Genomic DNA, 22,560 nt, shown 5'->3' on the forward strand with positions numbered 1-22,560 from the left:
TGCCAGCCGCGGCCAATCATCGAGATTGGCGCCAAATTTAAACAACGCTCTGCTGATTGGTCGCGGTCGCCGGCCGCGAGCAATCAGCAGTATTGGCGCCAAATTTAAACCTCGCTCTGCTGATTAGTCGCAACCACCGGCCGTGACCAATCAGCGATATTGGCGCCAAATTTAAACACCCCTTCGCTGATTGGTCGTGGTGGCCAGCCGCGACCAATCAACGATATTGGCGCCATATTTAAACACCTCTCTGCTCATTGGTCGCGGTTACCGGTCACGAATAACCAGCATTATTGGCGACAAATTTAAACACCGCTCTGCTGATTAGTCGCGGCCATGACCAATCACCATTATTGGCGCCAAATTTAAATAACGCTCTGCTGATTGGTCGCGGTTGCCGGCCTCGACCAATCAGCGATTTTGGCGCCAAATTTAAATACCGCTCTGCTGATTGCGCCTGGACGGCCGCATACCTATTCTAGAATACCCGATGCGTTAGAATCGGGCCACCATCTTGTATTGTATAACGGGGATCATAGCTATAGGGGATTGTCCTGAGGTTGCACCAGGACCCCTCATATGTACTTGGTAGGTAGGGGCTCTTACAGAGCTCATGTTCCTTATTAATGTCTCTGTTTTATCCCGTTTGTTCACAGTTCTCATCACTAAATCGCTCCTACATAAAATGTCCTGATATTGGAGGTAAGCTAAAATAAAGTGGGAAACTATACAGCAGTCATTTATGATTGCTGTAATATACGTTCCTATGTAGCAATGTGGGAATCAACCCTTTAAGGGGGCATGCTGATACCTGGTATGTTCACACCAGGTCCCTATTACAGACTGATAGGCGCAATGCACTGCCATCATGGCTTCTCACTTGAACTGGGCGCTTGTTTCATGCATTATCTCTCTTGATTGATTACAGATCGATTCTGGGATATGAAGGCGAAGATTGAGCTTTATTACGTGCTGCTCACAATCTCCTCCGATATTGCAGCGTTGTTCAGTGCAGCCGTGTGTCGCAAAAACCTACAAACTGGAGGCTGTGACCTGAAATCCGAAATCTATAATGTGTCCACGGTGAGCAGCAGAATCAGGGATCCAGAATGTAGCTGTCAGATACACGAAAGCTGCCCGATATATCGCACATGAGAGGTGACCAGTATATCACACACACAGGAGAGGTGACTGGTGTATCACATGGGAGAGGTGACCGGTGTATCACACGGGAGAGGTGACTGGTATATCACACGGGAGATGTGACCGGTGTATCACACGGGAGAGGAGGCCTGTGTATCACATGGGAGAGGTGACCGGTGTATCACACAGGAGAGGTGACCGGTGTATCACATAGGAGAGGTGACCGGTGTATCACACAAGAGAGGTGACCGGTGTATCACACAGGAGAGGTGACCGGTGTATCACACAGGAGAGGTGACCGGTGTATCACACATGAGAGGTGACCGGTGTATCACACTGGAGATGTGACCGGTGTATCACACGGGAGAGGAGGCCAATGTATCACATGGGAGAGGTGACCGGTGTATCACACAGGAGAGGTGACCGATGTATCACATAGGAGAAGTGACTGGTGTATCACACAGGAGAGGTGACCGGTGTATCACACAGGAGAGGTGACCAGTGTATCACACAGGAGAGGTGACCGATGTATCACATAGGAGAAGTGACTGGTGTATCACACAGGAGAGGTGACCGGTGTATCACATAAGAGAGGTGACCAGTGTATCGCACAGGAGAGGTGACCTTTATATCACACAGGAGAGCAGACCGGTGTATTACAGAGGAGACCGGTGTATCACACGGGAGAGGTGACCAGTATATCACACGTAAGAGGAGAATGGTGTATCACACGGGAGAGGTGACCTGTGTATCCCCCAGGAGAGGAGACCGGTGTATCACACAGGAGAGGTGACCGGTGTATCATACAGGAAAGGTGACCGGTGTATCACACAGGAGAGGTGACCAGTGTATCACACAGGAGAGGAGACCGGTGTATCACAGAGGAGAGGAGACCGGTATATCACACGGGAGAGGTGACCGGTATATCACACGTAAGAGGAGAATGGTGTATCACACGGGAGAGGTGACCGGTGTATCCCCCTGGAGAGGTGACCGGTGTATCACACATGAGAGGTGACCGATGTATCACACAGGAGAGGTGACCTGTATATCACACAGGAGAGGTGACCGGTATATCGGACAGGAGAGGTGACTGGTATATCGGACAGGAGAGGTGACCGGGGTATCACACAGGAGAGGTGACTGGTGTATCACACAGGAGAGGTGACCGGTGTATCACACAGGAGAGGTGACCGATGTATCACACAGGAGAGGTGACCGATGTATCACACAGGAGAGGTGACCGATGTATCACACGGGAGAGGAGACCGGTGTATCACACAGGAGAGGAGACCAGTGTATCACACAGGAGAGGAGACCAGTGTATCACACAGGAGAGGAGACCGGTATATCCCACAGGAGAGGAGACCGGTGTATCATACAGGAGAAGAGACGGGTGTATCACACGGGAGAGGTTACCGGTGTATCACACGGGAGAGGTGACCGGTGTATCACACAGGAGAGGTGACTGGTGTATCACACAGGAGAGTTTACCGGTTTATCACACAGGAGAGTTTACCGGTGTATCACACAGGAGAGTTTACCGGTGTATCACACAGGAGAGGTTACCGGTGTATCACACGGCAGAGGTGACCGGTGTATCACACGAGAGAGGAGACCGGTGTATCACATGAGAGAGGAGACCGGTGTATCACACAGGAGAAGAGACCAGTGTATCACACAGGAGAGGTTACCGGTGTATCACACGTAAGAGGAGAATGGTGTATCACACAGGAGAGGTGACCGGTGTATCACACAGGAGAGTTTACCGGTGTATCACACGGGAGAGGTGACCGGTGTATCACACGGGAGAGGTGACCGGTGTATCACACGGGAGAGGTGACCGGTGTATCACACGGGAGAGGTGACCGGTGTATCACACGGGAGAGGTGACCGGTGTATCACACGGGAGAGGTGACCGGTGTATCACACAGGAGAGGTGAAGAGTTGACCGGTGTATCACACAAGAGAGGTGACCGGTGTATCACACAGGAGAGGTGACCTTTATATCACACAGGAGAGCAGACCGGTGTATTACAGAGGAGACCGGTGTATCACACGGGAGAGGTGACCGGTATATCACACGTAAGAGGAGAATGGTGTATCACACGGGAGAGGTGACGGGTGTATCCCCAAGGAGAGGAGACCGGTGTATCACACAGGAGAGGTGACCGGTGTATCATACAGGAGAGGTGACAGGTGTATCACACAGGAGAGGTGACTGGTGTATCACACAGGAGAGGAGACCGGTGTATCACAGAGGAGAGGAGACCGGTATATCACACGGGAGAGGAGACCGGTGTATCCCCCAGGAGAGGTGACCTGTGTATCACACATGAGAGGTGACAGATGTATCACACAGAAGAGGTGACCTGTATATCACACAGGAGAGGTGACCGGTGTATCACACAGGAGAGGTGATCGGTGTATCACACAGGAGAGGTGACCGATGTATCACACAGGAGAGGTGACCGATGTATCACACGGGAGAGGAGACCGGTGTATCACACAGGAGAGGAGACCGGTGTATCACACAGGAGAGGAGACCGGTGTATCACATGGGAGAGGTGACCGGTGTATCACACAAGAGAGGTGACCGGTGTATCACACGGGAGAGGTGACCTGTATATCCCACAGGAGAGGTGACCGGTATATCGGACAGGAGAGGTGACCGGTGTATCACACAGGAGAGGTGGCTGATGTATCACACAGGAGAGGTGACCGGTGTATCACACGGGAGAGGTGACCGGTGTATCACACGGGAGAGGAGACCGGTGCATCACACAGGAGAGGAGACCGGTGTATCACACAGGAGAGGTGACCGGTGTATCACACGAGAGGTGACCGGTATGTCACACAGGAGAGGTGACCGGTTCAAATCAACTATTCAAACCAACTATTTTCTTTTTAGCCCTATAAATTTGGTTCGGATGATCTGCAGCTATCGCTCCCTTGGCCCAGCATTGGAGATTGTATCAAGGTAGGAACTTTCTGTTTTTGTTTGCCCAAAATTAGAGAAACATGGCTACTTTCTTCCATACACACCTGTCTAGTGGTTGTGTTTGGTATTGCAGCAACAGTTCTATGAAAGTGAGTGGAGCTGAACTTCAATACCATACACAAACTGTGTACAGGAGGGCATGCAAAGGCGGCCCCATAGGAAGTGTCTGAATGGCTCCTTAATCTCGGCTACAGTCATTTCTTGACATTCTTTGTAACCATCTGACTTTTCCTCGTAGGTTTGGCGCTCCGACGTCCGTCACTCACATCAGTACCTCCTCTGCTCATTTGACTGTAAGTATCTCCATCGTTGTATTTTCCACAGCATGCTGAGACTTGTAGTTATTCTCCAATTTCACCGCTTTAGTATAAAAATATGCAGTAAATGGCGTGAAATTAAAAAAGGATTCTTCAAAACGAGGCTGATCAGAGTGTAAAGTGTAGACCCACCGCTTGGATTAAAGGGGTCCCCTTCCTGCCGGAGCAGATCATCATTCTTGCACTTTTGTTTTTTTCCTCCTCTTCTTCCAAGAGACATAATTTTTTATATTTTTCCATCTACACACCCGTATTAGGTCTTGTTTTTTGCGGGATCAATGGTAGTTTATATATAGGGCATTTGGTGGTTAACGTGAGGCATAAATCATTTTATATTTTGATAGATCAGACTTTTGCTCAACGATACTGAAAATTTTTTTTTGATAAACATTTCTTATTTTTTAAAACTTTTATTATATATATATTTATATATATGTATATTTATTTATTTATTTTATTTATTTTTTTTAAATTACATTTCACTTTATTTTTTCATCCCCTCTTTCAGTCCCCTTGGGGGACTCGAACCTGTGATTTTTTGGTGCACAATACAATACGTCTCATGCTGCACATAACACATCTGCATCTCTGGCTGATATGGGCATAAAAGGGGACAAACTTATGGTGTGGCCCCCATGCTCCCCTGACCTCAACCCCATTGAGAACCTCTGGAGCATCATCAAAAGGAGTGTCTATGATGGCGGGAGGCAGTTCACATCTAAGCAACAGCTCTGGGAGGGTATTCTGTCCTCATGCAAAACAATTGAAGCAGAAACCATCCAAAACCTGACAAATTCAATGGACGAGAGAGTTCAGAAGCTCCTTTCGAACAAGCGGTCCTATGTGCTAATGTAACATCACCTAGAATAAAGTTTTGAGTTGAAAACTGTTTCAGTGTGTAATAACCTGCTAATGCTTATAATTTCAAAAATGACCATTTTTTTGTTCTTTATTAAAATGAAAAGGTTGAAAACTCTGCTGTGCATAATAATTTGGAACATGCATTTTGAGTGCAGTTTGAGTGTTTTATTTTTTTTAAAATATACTGTTATCATAGGCAGTTTGTACAAAAACCTTTCAGTTGTACTCTAATAGTTATTTGACTGGAAAATTACAATGACTGCAATTCATATAGGTAATTTGGGAAAATCTGAGAAAATATTATTTGCATAATAATTTGGATCACAGTGTAGTGTTGAGCATTCCGATACTGAGTTCTGATACTTTTAGAATATCGAATACCGGAATCGGAAGTTCCCATAATGCCTGTGCTCTGCAGTGTCTCTGAAGGATGACAAGCTGGATGGCTAAGAATAATGTAGAATGTATTACATGAAAAGCCGGCAATTCAGCCGCGGCATACACCAGTACCCGACAATTTATAACAGAAAGAATAGAGCATCACACATAGATTAGATACATAGAAACATGTCAGTCACATATATAATAAGTACCGTGAGCGCAGGAGAATTCTCTCACGCTCACCACATGCGCAGGAGAATTCTCCCACGCTGTCAGTGATGTGCATGAGGTGAGCTGAGTTCATTGGACATGATCTCGGCTCATCTGGATGCCGTCACAGCCAGACACTGAGGAGCGCAAGCATGCCTGCGCTTCTCAGTGTCTGCGGCATGGCAAGCTGGATGGCAGCTTTCTGCTGCGATCCAGCCTGTCATGTCAATGTAGAAGAGCTAGAGCCGTCCTGGGAACCATGGAAAGGTAAGGATGAGGTTGGTTTATTATTTTATTTTTATTGCAGGAGATCGTTGGCTTCAGCTGGAATGGGCGTGATGGTAAGTAAGGTTTAATTTAGAACAATAAAGAATTGTGTGTTTATTTCAATTAAAGGACTTTATTCTTGGTGTTTGTGAGTTTTTTTAACTTTGACTATGGGGTTAGTAATGGGGGTGTCTTATAGACGCCTCTCCATTACTAACCTGGGCTTGATGTCAGCTGGCATTATAAGCTGACATCAACCCCAGCCCTATTACCCCACTGCCACCGCTACAGGGCAGTGGGAAGAGCGAGGCTAAGTGCCAGAATTGGCGCATCCTATGAATGCGCCATTTCTGGGGCGGCTGACGGCTGGTGTTTCTAGCCTGGGAGGGGGCCAATATTCATGGCACCCTTCCTGGGCTATTAATATCAGCCCCCAGCTGTCTGTCTAGCCTTTGCTAGCTATTAAAATAGGGGGGACCCCATGTCATCTTTTTTGGGGTCCCCCATTTTAATAGCTAGTAAAGGCTAGGTATTCAGCTGGGGGCTGATATTAGTAGCCTGGGAAGCTCCGTGGGTATTACCCCTTCCCAGGCTTCAAACATCTGCCCCAGCCGTCTGCTTAACCTCCACACCCCACGCCAATTTTTCTTTTAATAAATCCTTTATTTTAACACTAAATGACAAGTACAGTAACCAACACTGTCACTGTACTTCATATATATGTGACTGACATGTTTCTATCTATCTAATCTATGTGTGATGCTCTATTCTTTCTGTTGTAAATTGTCGGGTACCGGTGTATGCCGCTGATGAATTGCCGGCTTTTCATGTAATACATTCTACATTATTCTTAGTTGTTTTCCTTCCTGTAGAATTAACCTACAAGGAAAGAAAGGGTTTATTTTCATTCCGATACTTGTGTCCCATTGACTTGCATTGGTTTCCGGTATCGGAATCGGCGATATCCGATATTTTTTGGGTATCGGTCCGATCCGATATTTCCCAATATCGGAAGGTATCGCTCAACACTAGTGCGCAATGAATGACACAGCGCCATATATTGTGTAGTGGCCGTGAAGGGTACTGCAAGTTCTCTCCCACACTAGTGAATATATGGATAGGTCACTAGTAATATCAGAAAACCCCTTAAATAAACTTATTAGAAAATTGCATAATTAACAATTCCATATCATATCCCTTTTATCATGACAACTCAAAATTATCACTTCTGTAATAAGCCTTAAGGAATTGCTGGATGAGCGATTGCCTGATACATCGGTGTACGGTCATCCATGGTGCACACGGGTTGGGTATCTTATATTTGCCGGTAATTTTCTCGTTGTTTTATCTCTCTCCTCCCTAGTCTCTCACAAGCATCTGGGCCTTCTTGCTCTCGTCACGTCGCTGGCGATTTTCACGTTGGTTCTCATCATCTACAGAAGTTGTCGGAGAATGTGGAAGATATTTACAGGTGAGAAAAAAAAATGTCTCCTTCAATCAATCTAATCAATGCCACTGAACACAGGCACAGTGATAGGGCATTGTCTGAGCACGGTATAGCGGTATTATTTTGGCACTTTTATGCATTTGATACTTATTTTGTAGGCACTATATGGCCACATGTACAGTTGTGTGGCATTGCGTGGTGGTATTATTTTATGCATTTACTTTGCAATAGTGTTAACTAGGTAGGATATGGCGATATTATATGGGCAATGTACTGTTTTGGCGCTGCATAGTGGTATTATTATGACACAGTGTCACGGTTTTATGCAGCTACTATATGGCAATGCTTTGTATTTTCTGGGCAATGTTACTGTTTGGCACTGTATAGTGATACTATGGTACTTTTATGCATTTATAGTGTGGAAATGTTTTGACAGTGCAATATGGCAATATTTTTCAGCTAGTATACAGTAACTGTTTGGAGCGGTATTATTATGGATCAGTATGGCACTTTTATGCATTTACTGTGAGGCAATGTTTTGTACGGGTTATATATATATACATAAGGCAATGTTATTGTTTGGCACTATATAGTGGCACAGTTTGGCACTTTTATGGATTTACTGTGATGAAATGAATCGTCGGGACTATATGGCAGTAATTGTTTGGCACTGTATAGTGGTATTATTATGACACTGTATGGCACTTTTATGCATTTACTTGTCGGAAATGTTTTGCAGATACTATATAGCAGTATTTTTCGGGAAGTGTAGTTGTTTGGCACTGTATAGTGGGATTATTATGTCACTTTTATGCATTTACTTATCGGAAATGTTTTGCAGATACTATATAGCAGTATTTTTCGGGAAGTGTAGTTGTTTGGCACTGTGTAGTGGGATTATTATATCACTTTTATGCGTTTACTTGTCGGAAATGTTTTGCAGATACTATATAGCAGTATTTTTCAGGAAGTGTAGTTGTTTGGTACTTTATAGTGGGATTATTATGTCACTTTTATGCATTTACTTGTTGAAAATGTTTTGCAGTTATTGTCTTACGGTATTTTTTTCGAAAGAATAATTGTTTGACATTGTACAGTGCCATAATGTGCGGCATTATTTTGTAGGTACTGTACGGCACTATTATGTGGGCAATGTAATAGTTTGGAATTGTATAGTGGGATTATTATGGCACTTTTATACTTTTCCTCTACGATAATGTTTTGTAGGTACTATATGAAATCATTTGGCACTCTATGGCGGTATTATTTGGCCCCTGTATGGCAATGTAATGTGGCCAGTATTAGGTTACTTATTATTTCTCTTTAGTAGAAGATATAATAAAGGACATGGACCAGATGATGGGGCCCGCTGTGGTTGAGGAGCTATCATTTTGGGTATTCTGCTCTTGGGGGGCATTGGAAGGGACTCATATAATGGAGAAAACAAGGAACGCACATAAATTAGGGGTAGTTTTAGTCTATGGATGGGCAGGGGAGCGGCTCTCTAATCACATCATTGTTCTTTATCTCCGCACAGCTCCACTTTGGAGAAGGACCATTTTACTCGTGTATTCCCCCGATTCGGCAGAGTACAAGACCCTCATTTGTGACTTTGCTGACTTCCTGCACGGCATCCTGGGATGCGAGGTCATCTTGGACCTATGGGACATGAACACGGTCAGCCAAATTGGCATGTTGCCCTGGTTTTACCAAAAGAGGAAGCTGGTGAGCGAAAGAAAAGGCAAAGTCATGGTCGTATGGACGAGACGAAGCACGACCATGTACGACCAATGGAAAAACCGGCAAATCAACACCATCGGGTGGAAAGACCCAACTAACCTGTTTGGGGCGGCCATGTCCTGCCTGGAGAAAGACTTAGGAGTGCAACAGGAACGTGAAAACCTGAAGCTCTACACCTTGGTCTACTTTGAAGGACTATGCGAAAGGAAGGATATCCCCGAATGCCTCCGGAAGATCTCCAGGTACCCCTTGTTTAAGGACCTCTATAGACTGGTCAGCCATCTACAAGACACTACTTGCCTATCTCCTCCTTGCCTGATAAAGGCAGTTGCCAAATACCTCAAGAAAAAGCTCATAAGCTCTGAAAAAAAGCAGGGTTTTCAGCACCACGTGGAACTTTGCAAAAATAAACTTGGTGAGGATGTCAGCTGATAACGGGAGAGGGGAAGTTGGAACCCTGGAGAGTTCAAGAACGTGAAAAATTGGAATTATGGTGCTGACTATTTTGGCGCAGTGGCCCTTTAAGATTCAGAAGATGCAATATAACATAAGCCCCACCCCTTTTTTATGGTCCTGCCCACAGGAGTGATCGGATCGATCTGGTTGCTGATTAATTGATCTGATTATTGATTGACTCAATCTGATTACTGATTTTTTGGAGATCTGGTTGCTTCGGGCCCTTGAATCTTGTATAGACTTTTCAGCTAAAATTTTGATGGGATCCTTGAAAAAAAAATTCTGTAAATGGAGCAGCCTAAGTGTCCGTCAATGAAAGATTCTTCGTGAGTTGGATTTTTCCCATTGGATGCTTTCCAACCCCCCCCCCAAAAAAAAAACAAACAAATTTCCGCCCAATCCAACAATGGCTGGCTTAAAGGAATGCTCCACTTTTACATGATATGTAGATATTTTGTTTTATCTATGTAGTACTGATTTGTAAATTATGTGTTGTTTTTATTCACTGCAAAGGCAGAAAGTAAAATTCAAAATTTCTCTGGTTACAGAAACTCTTAGAAAAGTCAGAACGTATTTTTTCACGTTTTTTTTTTGCCTGGATTCTAAGGCAAAATCCACAAAATGCTTCATATCTGCTTGCAATAAGCTCCCATTCATTTCAATTAAAAAATGCTCCTATAATACGACAATTTTTTTCCTGTCATTCTTCTGCACATTTTCCATGTTTTTTTTATTTAAGCTTATTTCCCTTGCAAAAAACCTGGCAAAAAAGTGTAAAAAATGCACATTTTGTTTGTGAGTTTTTTTGCAGCAGAAACATGGCAGAAAACACACCCCATATTATAATTAAAAATGCATAAAAACCACGTTGAAGAGAAATCCATCAAAACAGCATAACAAAATGTGTGTTCTTACGAGTATGTATTTTTTTAGATGCAGTTTTTAGATATGGATTTTTCTGTGTAAGGGAATGTGCACACTGATTTTTACAGAGTTTTCAGAGCAGAAGCTCCAAGGTTGTTTTTTTTTAGCAATTTTGAGATTTGGAAAATTTCCGCTCAGTTTCTCCTCTAATAACTGCTCAAAAAACTTTTTTGGCCGGAGTATTTTTGTATTTTTGGTCCAAGTGCCATCCGTTAAAAAAAACACAACGATCTCCACTTGGACCAATGTCATTAAAAAAAAATCACAACCTGCACGATTTCCCTCCATTCATCAGATGAGACTTGTCCCACTTTCCTAGATGAAATTCAGACCGTTTTTTTATACTGTCGTGTGTCGAGTTTTATCAGGAGTTCAAAAACCATGAGTTTTCAAATTGAAACCACTTTCCAATTTTGGGAAGGAATTGGAGCTTTTCTTTTTCTGAAGAATTTTTTTTTCCGTGAAGTGTTCTTTGCAGCCTCCTGTTTGCACAGTGCCTAACTCGGAGAGGTTTCCTTCAGGATCCTCCTCAAAGAAGTGGCATGCACTTAGTAATTTCCTTAAAGACATTTTTCAAAACCTGAGGCTGGGAAAAAAAACTTGAAAAACTATTATAAACATATGGATTTTCCCATAGAAATGAATTGGGAGAATTTTCCAAGAGTTTTTGAAGCAGATTTTGAAATGGATTTTGGAGTTAATCCGCTAAAAAGAAAAAATACCTGAGAAACACTCAGTGTGAACATAGCTCAAGGTTACATTCATACTGTGTCTATTTACAGAATACACCAGTAACTCTTCTAGTGTATATGTCAGTTGTAACCATAGGCCCCCATATACCTGACGGAGGGCATACAAGTGTCTGATTGGCCACTGTTGGGCTTGTGATACCTGTTGTATGGAATAGCCCTGTAATAGCACCCTTTAACATGGGAATCTATATGGCGGCATATGCCCGAGGCAGCGGTTGGCAGAATATGTGAATATAAATTCATCTCTATGGCTCCAAATCAGTACAAGATAATTAAAGGGAAGGTTTCATTTAAAAGAGGAGGTCTCCTTTAAAGTGTTATATCCATCTTGGAAAAATCAGTGTTGTCAAACATCATTCTCAGGAGCGTCTTAGAGGTCGGACCCCCCCCGATATCCTTTCCAAGATGGGAATACCCCTTTAAGGCCGGCCTGGCTTTCAGTCCTTTTCGCTTTGTTAGGCCTACTGCCTGTTAGCGACCAATCAGAGTTCAGCTTTTATTTCCTGAACTGCTCTGGGAAAAATGAATCGCGGATTCTGATTGGTTGCTACGGGCAACAGTTTTGGTATATAAGGCCCAACGTTTTCTGCGTTGGACGTACATACGAAGTATTACTTACACGCAGAATGATTTTCATCGTACGATTGTAAAAAGTGTATATAGTATCACAGTCCGAAAATAAGGACTTGCTATCTAGAAATGATGTCCGTACGTGAGGCGATCCTCCTCGATATGTCTGACCTCCTTCAAGGGGTATCATTTTAATTTAGGAGGATTTAAAGGAGCGATAAATGTAGAAATCAATGTGATGGGGGGGATAATAAAAACCTAAAGCAAAGCTTCCTCTATTGAAGGAATCTCAGAAAACTGAGACCTTTCTAATCTCCTCCATTAGGTTGAGGAGTGACTAAGGGGTGTATCTTAGCTCCAACAGTAAATAGAGCAGTGGGGAGAGGTTCCTGCTGCAGGACCGGTCAATTCGAGATCTTTGACTAGATGACATATTATCTTCATGGGGTGATGATCATGGTAAACAATCGGCCATTTTTGGTCACTTGGTCATATTTGTGCCTCATTCATCAAAACTATTGCCCATAGCGACCAATCAGAACTCATCTTGTTTTTTGTAAACAACTCTAGTAAAATGAAAGCTGCGTTGTGATTGGTTGCTATGGGCAACAAAGTAATTTTTTTCTTTTAGACACTATATATGAACGCTGCCCACTACTCTTCCATCAGACCACATCTTACATGATGGTATTTGTACGGACAATGCTGGAAGATAGCAGGCTTCGTTAATCGCAACAGATTAGGCCTTGTTACCCCTAGCTACCAATGGGAGCTCAGCTTTTATTTCTCACTCCGCTCTTAAAAAATGAAAGCTGCGCTATGATTGGCTGCTTGGGCTGTTCAGTCTGATGGCTCTAATGAACGAGGCCACATTTTGTAAATTTTTCGCCTTGTGAAATGTAAGTTATAGGCTGTGTACAGTGTGAATAGGGACAGATTATTAAAAGGAAAACTTTTTATAAACAGAGAAGGAAAAATTTATTTGTTCAATCCTTCAGTTCTTTAAATAAAATATCTCACAAATGGTTTTCGGAGTGATTTCTGAGTCTCGGATTGTCAAAAATGACAAAAAGATGTACACTGAAATGTCCATGGACATAGATGATGAACTCACTACATGGAGAAATCCAGCCCCATTGTCCCCGCTGTATAACCTTAATTTCCATTGCCCCTAATGTATAAAATCTGGCCCCAGTGCTCCCGGCGTATAACATCCATCCCCATTGCCCCCAATGAATTAGATCCGGCCCCATTGCCCCTGGCCCCTGATGTAAAACATCCGGTGCTATTTCCCCCTAGGTGTGTAATATCCAGCCCCATTGCCCCGGTGTATAGTATCTGGCCCCAGCGCCCCTGATTTATAAGATCCGGTCCCCTTTCCTCCAATTAATAACATCCGGTCCCATTTCCCACACTGTATAACATTCAGTCCCATGTATAACATCTGGCCCCATTGCTCCTGGTGTATAACATCCGGCCCCATTGCCTCAGAAGTATAAGATCCGGTCCCATTGCCCCTGATTTATAATATCCAGCCCCATTGCCCCTACTGAATAAAATGCGGCCCCATTGCCCTCTGATGTATAACAACCGGCCCCATTGTCCCCCTGGTGTATAACAGCCGGTCCCATTGCCTCAGAAGTATAAGATCCGGTCCCATTGCCCCTGATTTATAATATCCAGCCCCATTGTCCCCCTGGTGTATAACAGCCGACCCCATTGTCCCCCTGGTGTATAACAGCCGGCCCCATTGCCTCAGAAGTATAAGATCCGGTCCCATTGCCCCTGATTTATAATATCCAGCCCCATTGTCCCCCTGGCGTATAACAGCCGGCCCCATTGTCCCCCTGGCATATAACAGCCGGCCCCATTGTCCCCCTGGTGTATAACAGCCGGCCCCATTGTCCCCCTGGTGTATAACAGCCGGCCCCACTGTTGCCCTCCCCGATGTATTACATCCAGCCCCTCAACCTCCGGTGTATAACATCCCGCCTCCCGCCATGCCGTCTGTCTTTAGTAACGTGACAGAACTGTGGTGCAGAGCTCCTTGATACCAGCGCGGTCCTGTGATAGTATCCACCGGGGTAACAAGCCTGTTTATGACATTTCTTCCTCCTAAATCTTCCCCCATCACCTGTGAGAGCGGGGTCACTGAGTGCTGAGGTGTAGAGGGCAGAAAAGTCACCAAAGCTCTGCTGACCCCATCGTACCATCATAAATACTGTGAATAACCCGATATCAGGATCATAAATACATGCTGTACATTGAGATAAAGGGCAGTGCGCTGTCCAAGTCCATATTTCAAGTCTAAATCAAACGCTGACATTTTAATGCTTATCTATGTCTCTGTGTCTAAAAGTCAGCAACGCTCTGCAAAAGTATTTTTTGCAATTTTAAAACATTTTGGCAAAAAAATGCCCTATGGCCACAATGTGTAAATGCAACCTATCTGCTACCATAGAAATTAAGGACCTGTGCACACGTTGCAGATTTGTCACGGTGTCGACCTGTTTTTTTCTGTGCAGTTTTGTCACAAAAACCTGAAGGGTTTCCTGATGCCAGCAAAGTGAATGAGAATCCTGAAGGCTCGTGCACACGTTGTTTATTTTTGACTAGCAGATTTAAAGCCGCAGCGTATCAATTCTTTCAGCGTTTTTGCTGCAGATTTCATACTAATAAGTGAGGAAAAATCTGCACCAAAATTGCATGTAAAAATCAAGGCAAAAACAAGCCAATTTTACGCAGAATTTTCCTGCTAAGATATGCAGAAATGGCGCCGAAATTTCTGCACCAAATACTTAACAGCCAGTTGCTGCTAATCACATGGCCTTGATTAATTGTTCATCAGCAATGTCATCCCCTCTATTAAAGCAAAAGTTTTGGCAGTTTGCTGGTCTGGATCATCTAGGCATGTGTTAACACTATGCCAAAGGCTCACGAGCAATGATCTTAGAGGAGCTATTGTTGCTACACATCAATCTGGGGAGGGTTATAAGGTCATTTCCAAACAATCTGGAGTCCATCACATTACAGTGTGAAAGATTATTCATAAGTGAAAAACATCTAACCCTGTTGACAGTCTTCCTAGGATTGGACGTTCCAGCAAATTAAACCAGGTGATGAATAGAGAGATTGCAAAAACAACACCAAGAGCTACAGCTCAGACTCTAAAGGTCATTTGATCACTTGTTCTATATACTGCAATACTTTCACCTCCAAACTGCAGGAGTGGAAGCCTCAGCGAATTATCCCCAAATCACTGACTAAGCAATGCTCAGAAAAATAAATAAACCAGAGCTACAGCTTAGACTCTAAAGGTCGTTTGTTCACGTGTTCTATATTTTGCAATACTTCTGTATTGCAGTAGATAAAATTACATTCTCCTATGAACCCCAGCAAAAGTCTGGGCTTTACAGGAAACAAAGATGGCAGCTGCGGGGGCCTTCCTTTTTCACACACTGCATTTTGGCCTAGTTTTCGACAAATAAATATGATCATAGAATAATTTGTCATGTGACCTCATACAGTCACACTACACGCTACAGGAATTGTCCCATACGTCTCTGTAAAAGCAAATAACCCTATATAATGCGTGTTTATAACACACGTTGCATATACTACACAAATGCTTTATGGCCATGGACACATTCCATAATAAATGATGATCCCAGTCATAAAAATTCTACAAATTCACACGTCGGACGCCACAGATAAACATTAACCTAAGACAGTGTTCAGGTCGTTTGTTCTAATCCCGTGACTTGGTATTTATCAGTGGAATGAAGAGACCCCTTAGCAAAATGTGCACCCCCAAACCACCTACACTGTGCCCTCTCTTCGCTGGCACAAAGCTCTGGTGATATTATTTAAACACCGTACAGCAATGTCATATTATACGAACCCCATATGTTAGTATTAAATGGGCACTATGTGGCAACATCATGTAGTCACTGTATTACATGGGTATTGTGATATACAGTTATTTCACATTGTATGGCACTAGTAATTATATGGCAGCATTATGCAAGTATTGATTAGCGGTATTATATGTCCACTGCATGGCACTATGTAGGCACTGTACATTACTACTATATAGGTATAGTATAGTACTTCTATTTTACACTGTACGGCACTATGATGTGTGCACTGCATAGCAGTATTATACTACACTATATTATATTGCAGGCACTGTATGGCAGTATTATGTAGATATTAATTAGCAGTATTATGTTCCCACTGTATGGCACTGTGTAGGCACTGTATATTACTACTATAATATATGTGGGTATAGTATGGTACTACTATTTTAGACTGTACGGCACTATGATGTGTGCACTGCTTAGCAGTATTATACTATACTATATTGCAGGCACTGTAGGACAGTGTTATGTAGGTATTGATTTTCAGTATTATGTAGCCACTGTATAGCACTATGCAGGCATTATTATGTGGGTATAGTATGGTACTCATATTTGATACTGTAGAAGACTACGATGTGTGCTCTGTTCAGCAGTATTATATGGGTACTACATTATATTGCAGGCACCGTATAGTAATATTATATAGGTATTGAGTAGGAGCATTATGGGGCCACTGTATTACACTTTGTAGGCACAGTACTGTACTATTATGTGGGTATTATATGGTACTCATTTGACAGTATATGGCAGTATCATGCAGTATTATTTGGGCACTATATGGTGCTATGATTATACATACACTGTATGGCTTTATTATGTAGGCATTGGATGAAAGCATTATATAGACACTACGTAGGCACAGTACAGTAGTATTATATGGGTACTTTATGTACTGTTATTTAGACATAATATGGCACTACTATGTCAGTACTATTAAAACATTCTTTTTATTAATTAAGATGGTGATAATCGCTTCTATAACTTTGTCAGTTTGGGTGTGACCCTTATAATTGTCGGTATAAATACCCGTATATAGTGCCTCCTATTTTTTTCAGTTTACAGCCATAAACCACCACTTGAGCTGAGTTACCTAGGTTGGTTCGGATTTTCACATGAACGTTATAAAATGCCGCCTAACTTGAAGGACGAGAACTTTTGTGCATTCCGTCCATTGTGCAAACAATGGCTGGAAGATCATGTTTGGGTTTCGTCTTTATATACAACAGGCGAAAAAGATCGTTTTACAAATTGTCCCTTGAGAGATTTGTAACCTTGTACAGAAACCAGAATGCACTCGGAAATGGGGGCACTGGGCAAAATGGTGCATAATCCTGGGACATTGGCTAGCTGGGATCAACACATTCATTTCATGGGGAGCTAGGTAATACTTCATTTCTCCTGTAGGGGCAGTGAAGAGGAATCGAGCACAGCCAGGGTCACCTCGATCACAGCTGATCGATGGATCGCCCCTCTATGTAAGCTTGACTTTTACCTTTGGTCTCTAGTTGTTTGTGATTTTGTTGCCTGAACGATGACCCAGTTCTAAATATAACCAGCAATTCACCCCGCTGCTATTATCACATTATAGCCACATATTTAGTAAGAGATTAATCACATTCCCAATGTTTATTCACAATCTACCAAACAGGTGTGTCCTATACCCAGGTGCACTGTACCTGGGTTACATTATTTATAGGAATACCTGTAGTATCGGAGGACACGAGCACATCTAAGACCCTAATTACCTTGAAGACTGCCTAAGAAACTATGTATCACGAAGAGTTGTCATGTTATTAGTCCTGGTGGTCTAGTGTTTGGAGTCTGTCCACATAACTCCCCCAGGTTCTCCATATTCTGTACACAATACGTACAAGGGTAGAAATAGGTTTACAAAAGAAGTTTATTTGGCTAGATCTATTGTCTACCCTCAGCGCTTGAAGGCACGTCACTAGGAAAGGTTCATATTAATCACATTCACCCCCAGGAGATGATGGACCTAAAGGTGGAGGACAGTCGATATTGTACACTTAGCATGAAGATATTGTCCATATTCTTTACATCCACAGATGATGACCCCGATGGTGGAGGACAGTGAATCTTGAGGACATAATATTAGGATATGCACATGTTCCTCACATACACCCCATGGATATGATGGGCCTAATAGTGGAGGATAAAAGGCTTTCCATCCACCTCATGCAGATGACGAGCCTGATGATGGAGGACAATGGCTCTTGAAGACCTAGCATTAGGATATGCACATATTCCTTCCCTCTGCCACATGGAAGTGATGGGCTTGGTGGTGGAGGACAATGTATTTTTCCAGCCTAGTGGTGGAGGACAATAGCCTTCCTAACCAACCTATGCAGATGCTGGGCCAAGTGGATGAGGATGATGGATCTAGAAGGCAGAGTACTAGAATATTCTCATATTCCAACCATCTTCCTCATACAAGGATGGAGAAGGTTATCAACACAATGGATGGTAAGAAGAACAAACAAATCAATTTTGGAACAAATCAAGCCAGACATGTCACTCAGAGCAAGGATCATCAAACTTCGACTTTCCTACTTTGGACACATCATAAGAAGAAAGCAATCAATGGAGAAGGACATCCTGATCGGAAGAATAGAAGGAACAAGGTGAAGAGGAAGACCAGCAACCTGATGCTTGATATTATCACGATAACAGCAGAGATGACCCTGGTGAAGCTATCTAGGCTTCCACAAGATCAATCTTCCTACAGAGTGTTCATCCATCAAGTCGCCATGGCTCGAGATTGAGCTGAAGGCTGTTAAGTAATAAAAACCTCATGCAAGTGATTGGCCTGGTGGTGGAGCACAATAGATTTTTCCAGTCTAGTGATTTTTCCTAGCCTTCCTAACCGCCTCATGCAGATGCTGGACCAAGTGGAAGAGGACAATGAATCTAGAAGACTGAGTACTAGCTTATGCTAATACTCCAACCATCATCCTGATCCATATGAGGGGCCGCAGTGGTGGAGGACAGTGGATCATAGAGGCACAGCACTAGGATGTGCTCATATTGCTTTGATCTATCTCAGGCATATACAGTACGGGACCTGGTGGTTGAGGACAATCATTAGTCCATCCATCTCATAAAGATCACGGTCCCAGTGGTGGTGGACAATGGGGCTAATGTCAGCACTGATTCTTGGCTTGGAAAACCAGTGACCTGGGTAAAAACTCAGCAAGGAACACTCCCTACAGAAAAGTTACAGGAAGAAACTCAAGTGGTTTCTGGACTAACCCTTTAAGTGACATCACTGTATGGTGTGTGATGACATCACAAGTCTCACTAGATACTGCATGTATTTTTGAGGCTCATAGACACTGGCTGTGATCTGACTGATCACGAAACAAGCGTCTCCTCTATTCTCCACCTTTCTCTGACAAATAATTACAGTCATCTAAGACTCCTCGCCCTGAACCTGGTACCAAATCTCACCTGTCCCCAAGACCACTCTATATATAACGTGCTGTTGTAGAAAACACCAGATATCCAGACTTACTAACAGTTCTTACATAGTTACATAGTTTATAAGGCCGAAAAAAGACAAGCGTCCATCCAGTTCAGCCTATTTCTTGTGCTCTGCAGCTATTCCGCAGCGTTGATCCAGGGGAAGGCAAAAAAAACCATGCGGTATAGGCCAATTTACATCATTGAGGAAAAATTCACTTCCCGACTCCAATCTGGCAGTAAGATTAAATCCCTGGATTAATTAACTAAGCATAAGATGTAATTTTATTGTTCTCAAGAAAGGCGTCCAGGCCTCTCTTGAACTCTTTAAGTGAGTTGGACATCACCACTTCCTCTCCCAGAGAGTTCCAGAGTCTCACGGCTCTGACCGTAAAGAATCCCCTTCTATGCTGGTGCAGGAACCTCCTTTCCTCCAGACGCATAGTGTGCCCCCTCGTCTTTGTCACCATCCTTGGTATAAACAGGTCATGGGCGAGATCTCTGTACTGCCCCCTGATGTATTTATACATGTTTATGAGGTCTCCCCTAAGCCTTCTCTTTTCCAACGTGAATAGGCCTAATTTTGACAACCTCTCTGGGTATTCTAGTCCCTCCATTCCCTTTATTACCTTAGTCGCCCTCCTTTGTACCCTCTCTAGCTCCAATATGTCTTTCCTGAGCACCGGAGCCCAGAACTGTGCACAATATTCTAAGTGCGGCCTTACCAGCGCGTTATACAGAGGAAGAACAATGTTCTGAGGGACCTTTAGCAGATACTGAGCCTCTTTTATGGCATACAGGTGCTTTCACCAAGTAAAAGAAATTAGAAAATTGGTATACTGGAAACTGAACACAAAACATTCTAGTTTGCTAACTTTGTGCTTGAGAATATCGCTTGGATCAACACATTCATTTCATGGGGAGCTAGGTAATACTTCATTTCTCCTGTAGGGGCAGTGAAGAGGAATCGAGCACAGCCAGGGTCACCTCGATCACAGCTGATCGATGGATCGCCCCTCTATGTAAGCTTGACTTTTACCTTTGGTCTCTAGTTGTTTGTGATTTTGTTGCCTGAACGATGACCCAGTTCTAAATATAACCAGCAATTCACCCCGCTGCTATTATCACATTATAGCCACATATTTAGTAAGAGATTAATCACATTCCCAATGTTTATTCACAATCTACCAAACAGGTGTGTCCTATACCCAGGTGCACTGTACCTGGGTTACATTATTTATAGGAATACCTGTAGTATCGGAGGACACGAGCACATCTAAGACCCTAATTACCTTGAAGACTGCCTAAGAAACTATGTATCACGAAGAGTTGTCATGTTATTAGTCCTGGTGGTCTAGTGTTTGGAGTCTGTCCACATAACTCCCCCAGGTTCTCCATATTCTGTACACAATACGTACAAGGGTAGAAATAGGTTTACAAAAGAAGTTTATTTGGCTAGATCTATTGTCTACCCTCAGCGCTTGAAGGCACGTCACTAGGAAAGGTTCATATTAATCACATTCACCCCCAGGAGATGATGGACCTAAAGGTGGAGGACAGTCGATATTGTACACTTAGCATGAAGATATTGTCCATATTCTTTACATCCACAGATGATGACCCCGATGGTGGAGGACAGTGAATCTTGAGGACATAATATTAGGATAAGCACATGTTCCTCACATACACCCCATGGATATGATGGGCCTAATAGTGGAGGATAAAAGGCTTTCCATCCACCTCATGCAGATGACGAGCCTGATGATGGAGGACAATGGCTCTTGAAGACCTAGCATTAGGATATGCACGTATTCGTTCCATCTGCCCCATGCAAGTGATGGGCTTGGTGGTGGAAGACAATGTATTTTTCCAGCCTAGTGGTGGAGGACAATAGCCTTCCTAACCAACCTATGCAGATGCTGGGCCAAGTGGATGAGGATGATGGATCTAGAAGGCAGAGTACTAGAATATTCTCATATTCCAACCATCTTCCTCATACAAGGATGGAGAAGGTTATCAACACCATGGATGGTAAGAAGAACAAACAAATCAATTTTGGAACAAATCAAGCCAGACATGTCACTCAGAGCAAGGATCATCAAACTTCGACTTTCCTACTTTGGACACATCATAAGAAGAAAGCAATCAATGGAGAAGGACATCATGATCGGAAGAATAGAAGGAACAAGGTGAAGAGGAAGACCAGCAACCTGATGCTTGATATTATCACGATAACAGCAGAGATGACCCTGGTGAAGCTATCTAGGCTTCCACAAGATCAATCTTCCTACAGAGTGTTCATCCATCAAGTCGCCATGGCTCGAGATTGAGCTGAAGGCTGTTAAGTAATAAAAACCTCATGCAAGTGATTGGCCTGGTGGTGGAGCACAATAGATTTTTCCAGTCTAGTGATTTTTCCTAGCTTTCCTAACCGCCTCATGCAGATGCTGGACCAAGTGGAAGAGGACAATGAATCTAGAAGGCTGAGTACTAGCTTATGCTAATACTCCAACCATCATCCTGATCCATATGAGGGGCCTCAGTGGTGGAGGACAGTGGATCATAGAGGCACAGCACTAGGATGTGCTCATATTCCTTTGATCTATCTCAGGCATATGCAGTATGGGACCTGGTGGTTGAGGACAATCATTAGTCCACCCATCTCATAAAGATCACGGTCCCAGTGGTGGTGGACAATGGGGCTAATGTCAGCACTGATTCTTGGCTTGGAAAACCAGTGACCTGGGTAAAAACTCAGCATGGAACATTCCCTACAAAAAAGTTACAGGAAGAAAATCAAGTGGTTTCTGGACTAACCCTTTAAGTGACATCACTGTATGGTGTGTGATGACATCACAAGTCTCACTAGATACTGCATGTATTTTTGAGGCTCATAGGCACTGGCTGTGATCTGACTGATCACGAAACAAGCGTCTCCTCTATTCTCCACCTTTCTCTGACAAATAATTACAGTCATCTAACACTCCTCGCCCTGAACCTGGTACCAAATCTCACCTGTCCCCAAGACCACTCTATATATAACGTGCTGTTGTAGAAAACACCAGATATCCAGACTTACTAACAGTTCTTA

General features: G+C 43.3%; 1 protein-coding gene across 1 annotated transcript in view; it reads left to right on the forward strand.

Annotated features, from left to right (window-relative positions):
• IL17RE (interleukin 17 receptor E) overlaps window positions 1-13,069 on the forward strand; it is a 59,463-nt gene extending 46,394 nt beyond the window's left edge. The window contains exons 11-16 of the mRNA XM_073644819.1: window positions 657-702; window positions 929-1,083; window positions 4,055-4,123; window positions 4,383-4,437; window positions 7,544-7,651; window positions 9,165-13,069. Of these exons, the coding sequence (XP_073500920.1) occupies window positions 657-702; window positions 929-1,083; window positions 4,055-4,123; window positions 4,383-4,437; window positions 7,544-7,651; window positions 9,165-9,799 (1,068 nt within the window). The 3' untranslated portion in view covers window positions 9,800-13,069. The remainder of the gene's footprint in view (window positions 1-656; window positions 703-928; window positions 1,084-4,054; window positions 4,124-4,382; window positions 4,438-7,543; window positions 7,652-9,164) is intronic.
• The last annotated feature ends 9,491 nt before the right edge of the window (window positions 13,070-22,560 follow it).

Source organism: Phyllobates terribilis, unplaced genomic scaffold (genome assembly GCF_046119375.1).
Source record: "Phyllobates terribilis strain yellow unplaced genomic scaffold, ASM4611937v1 Scaffold_8__6_contigs__length_399053987, whole genome shotgun sequence".
In the NCBI taxonomy this organism is placed as follows: domain Eukaryota; kingdom Metazoa; phylum Chordata; class Amphibia; order Anura; family Dendrobatidae; genus Phyllobates; species Phyllobates terribilis.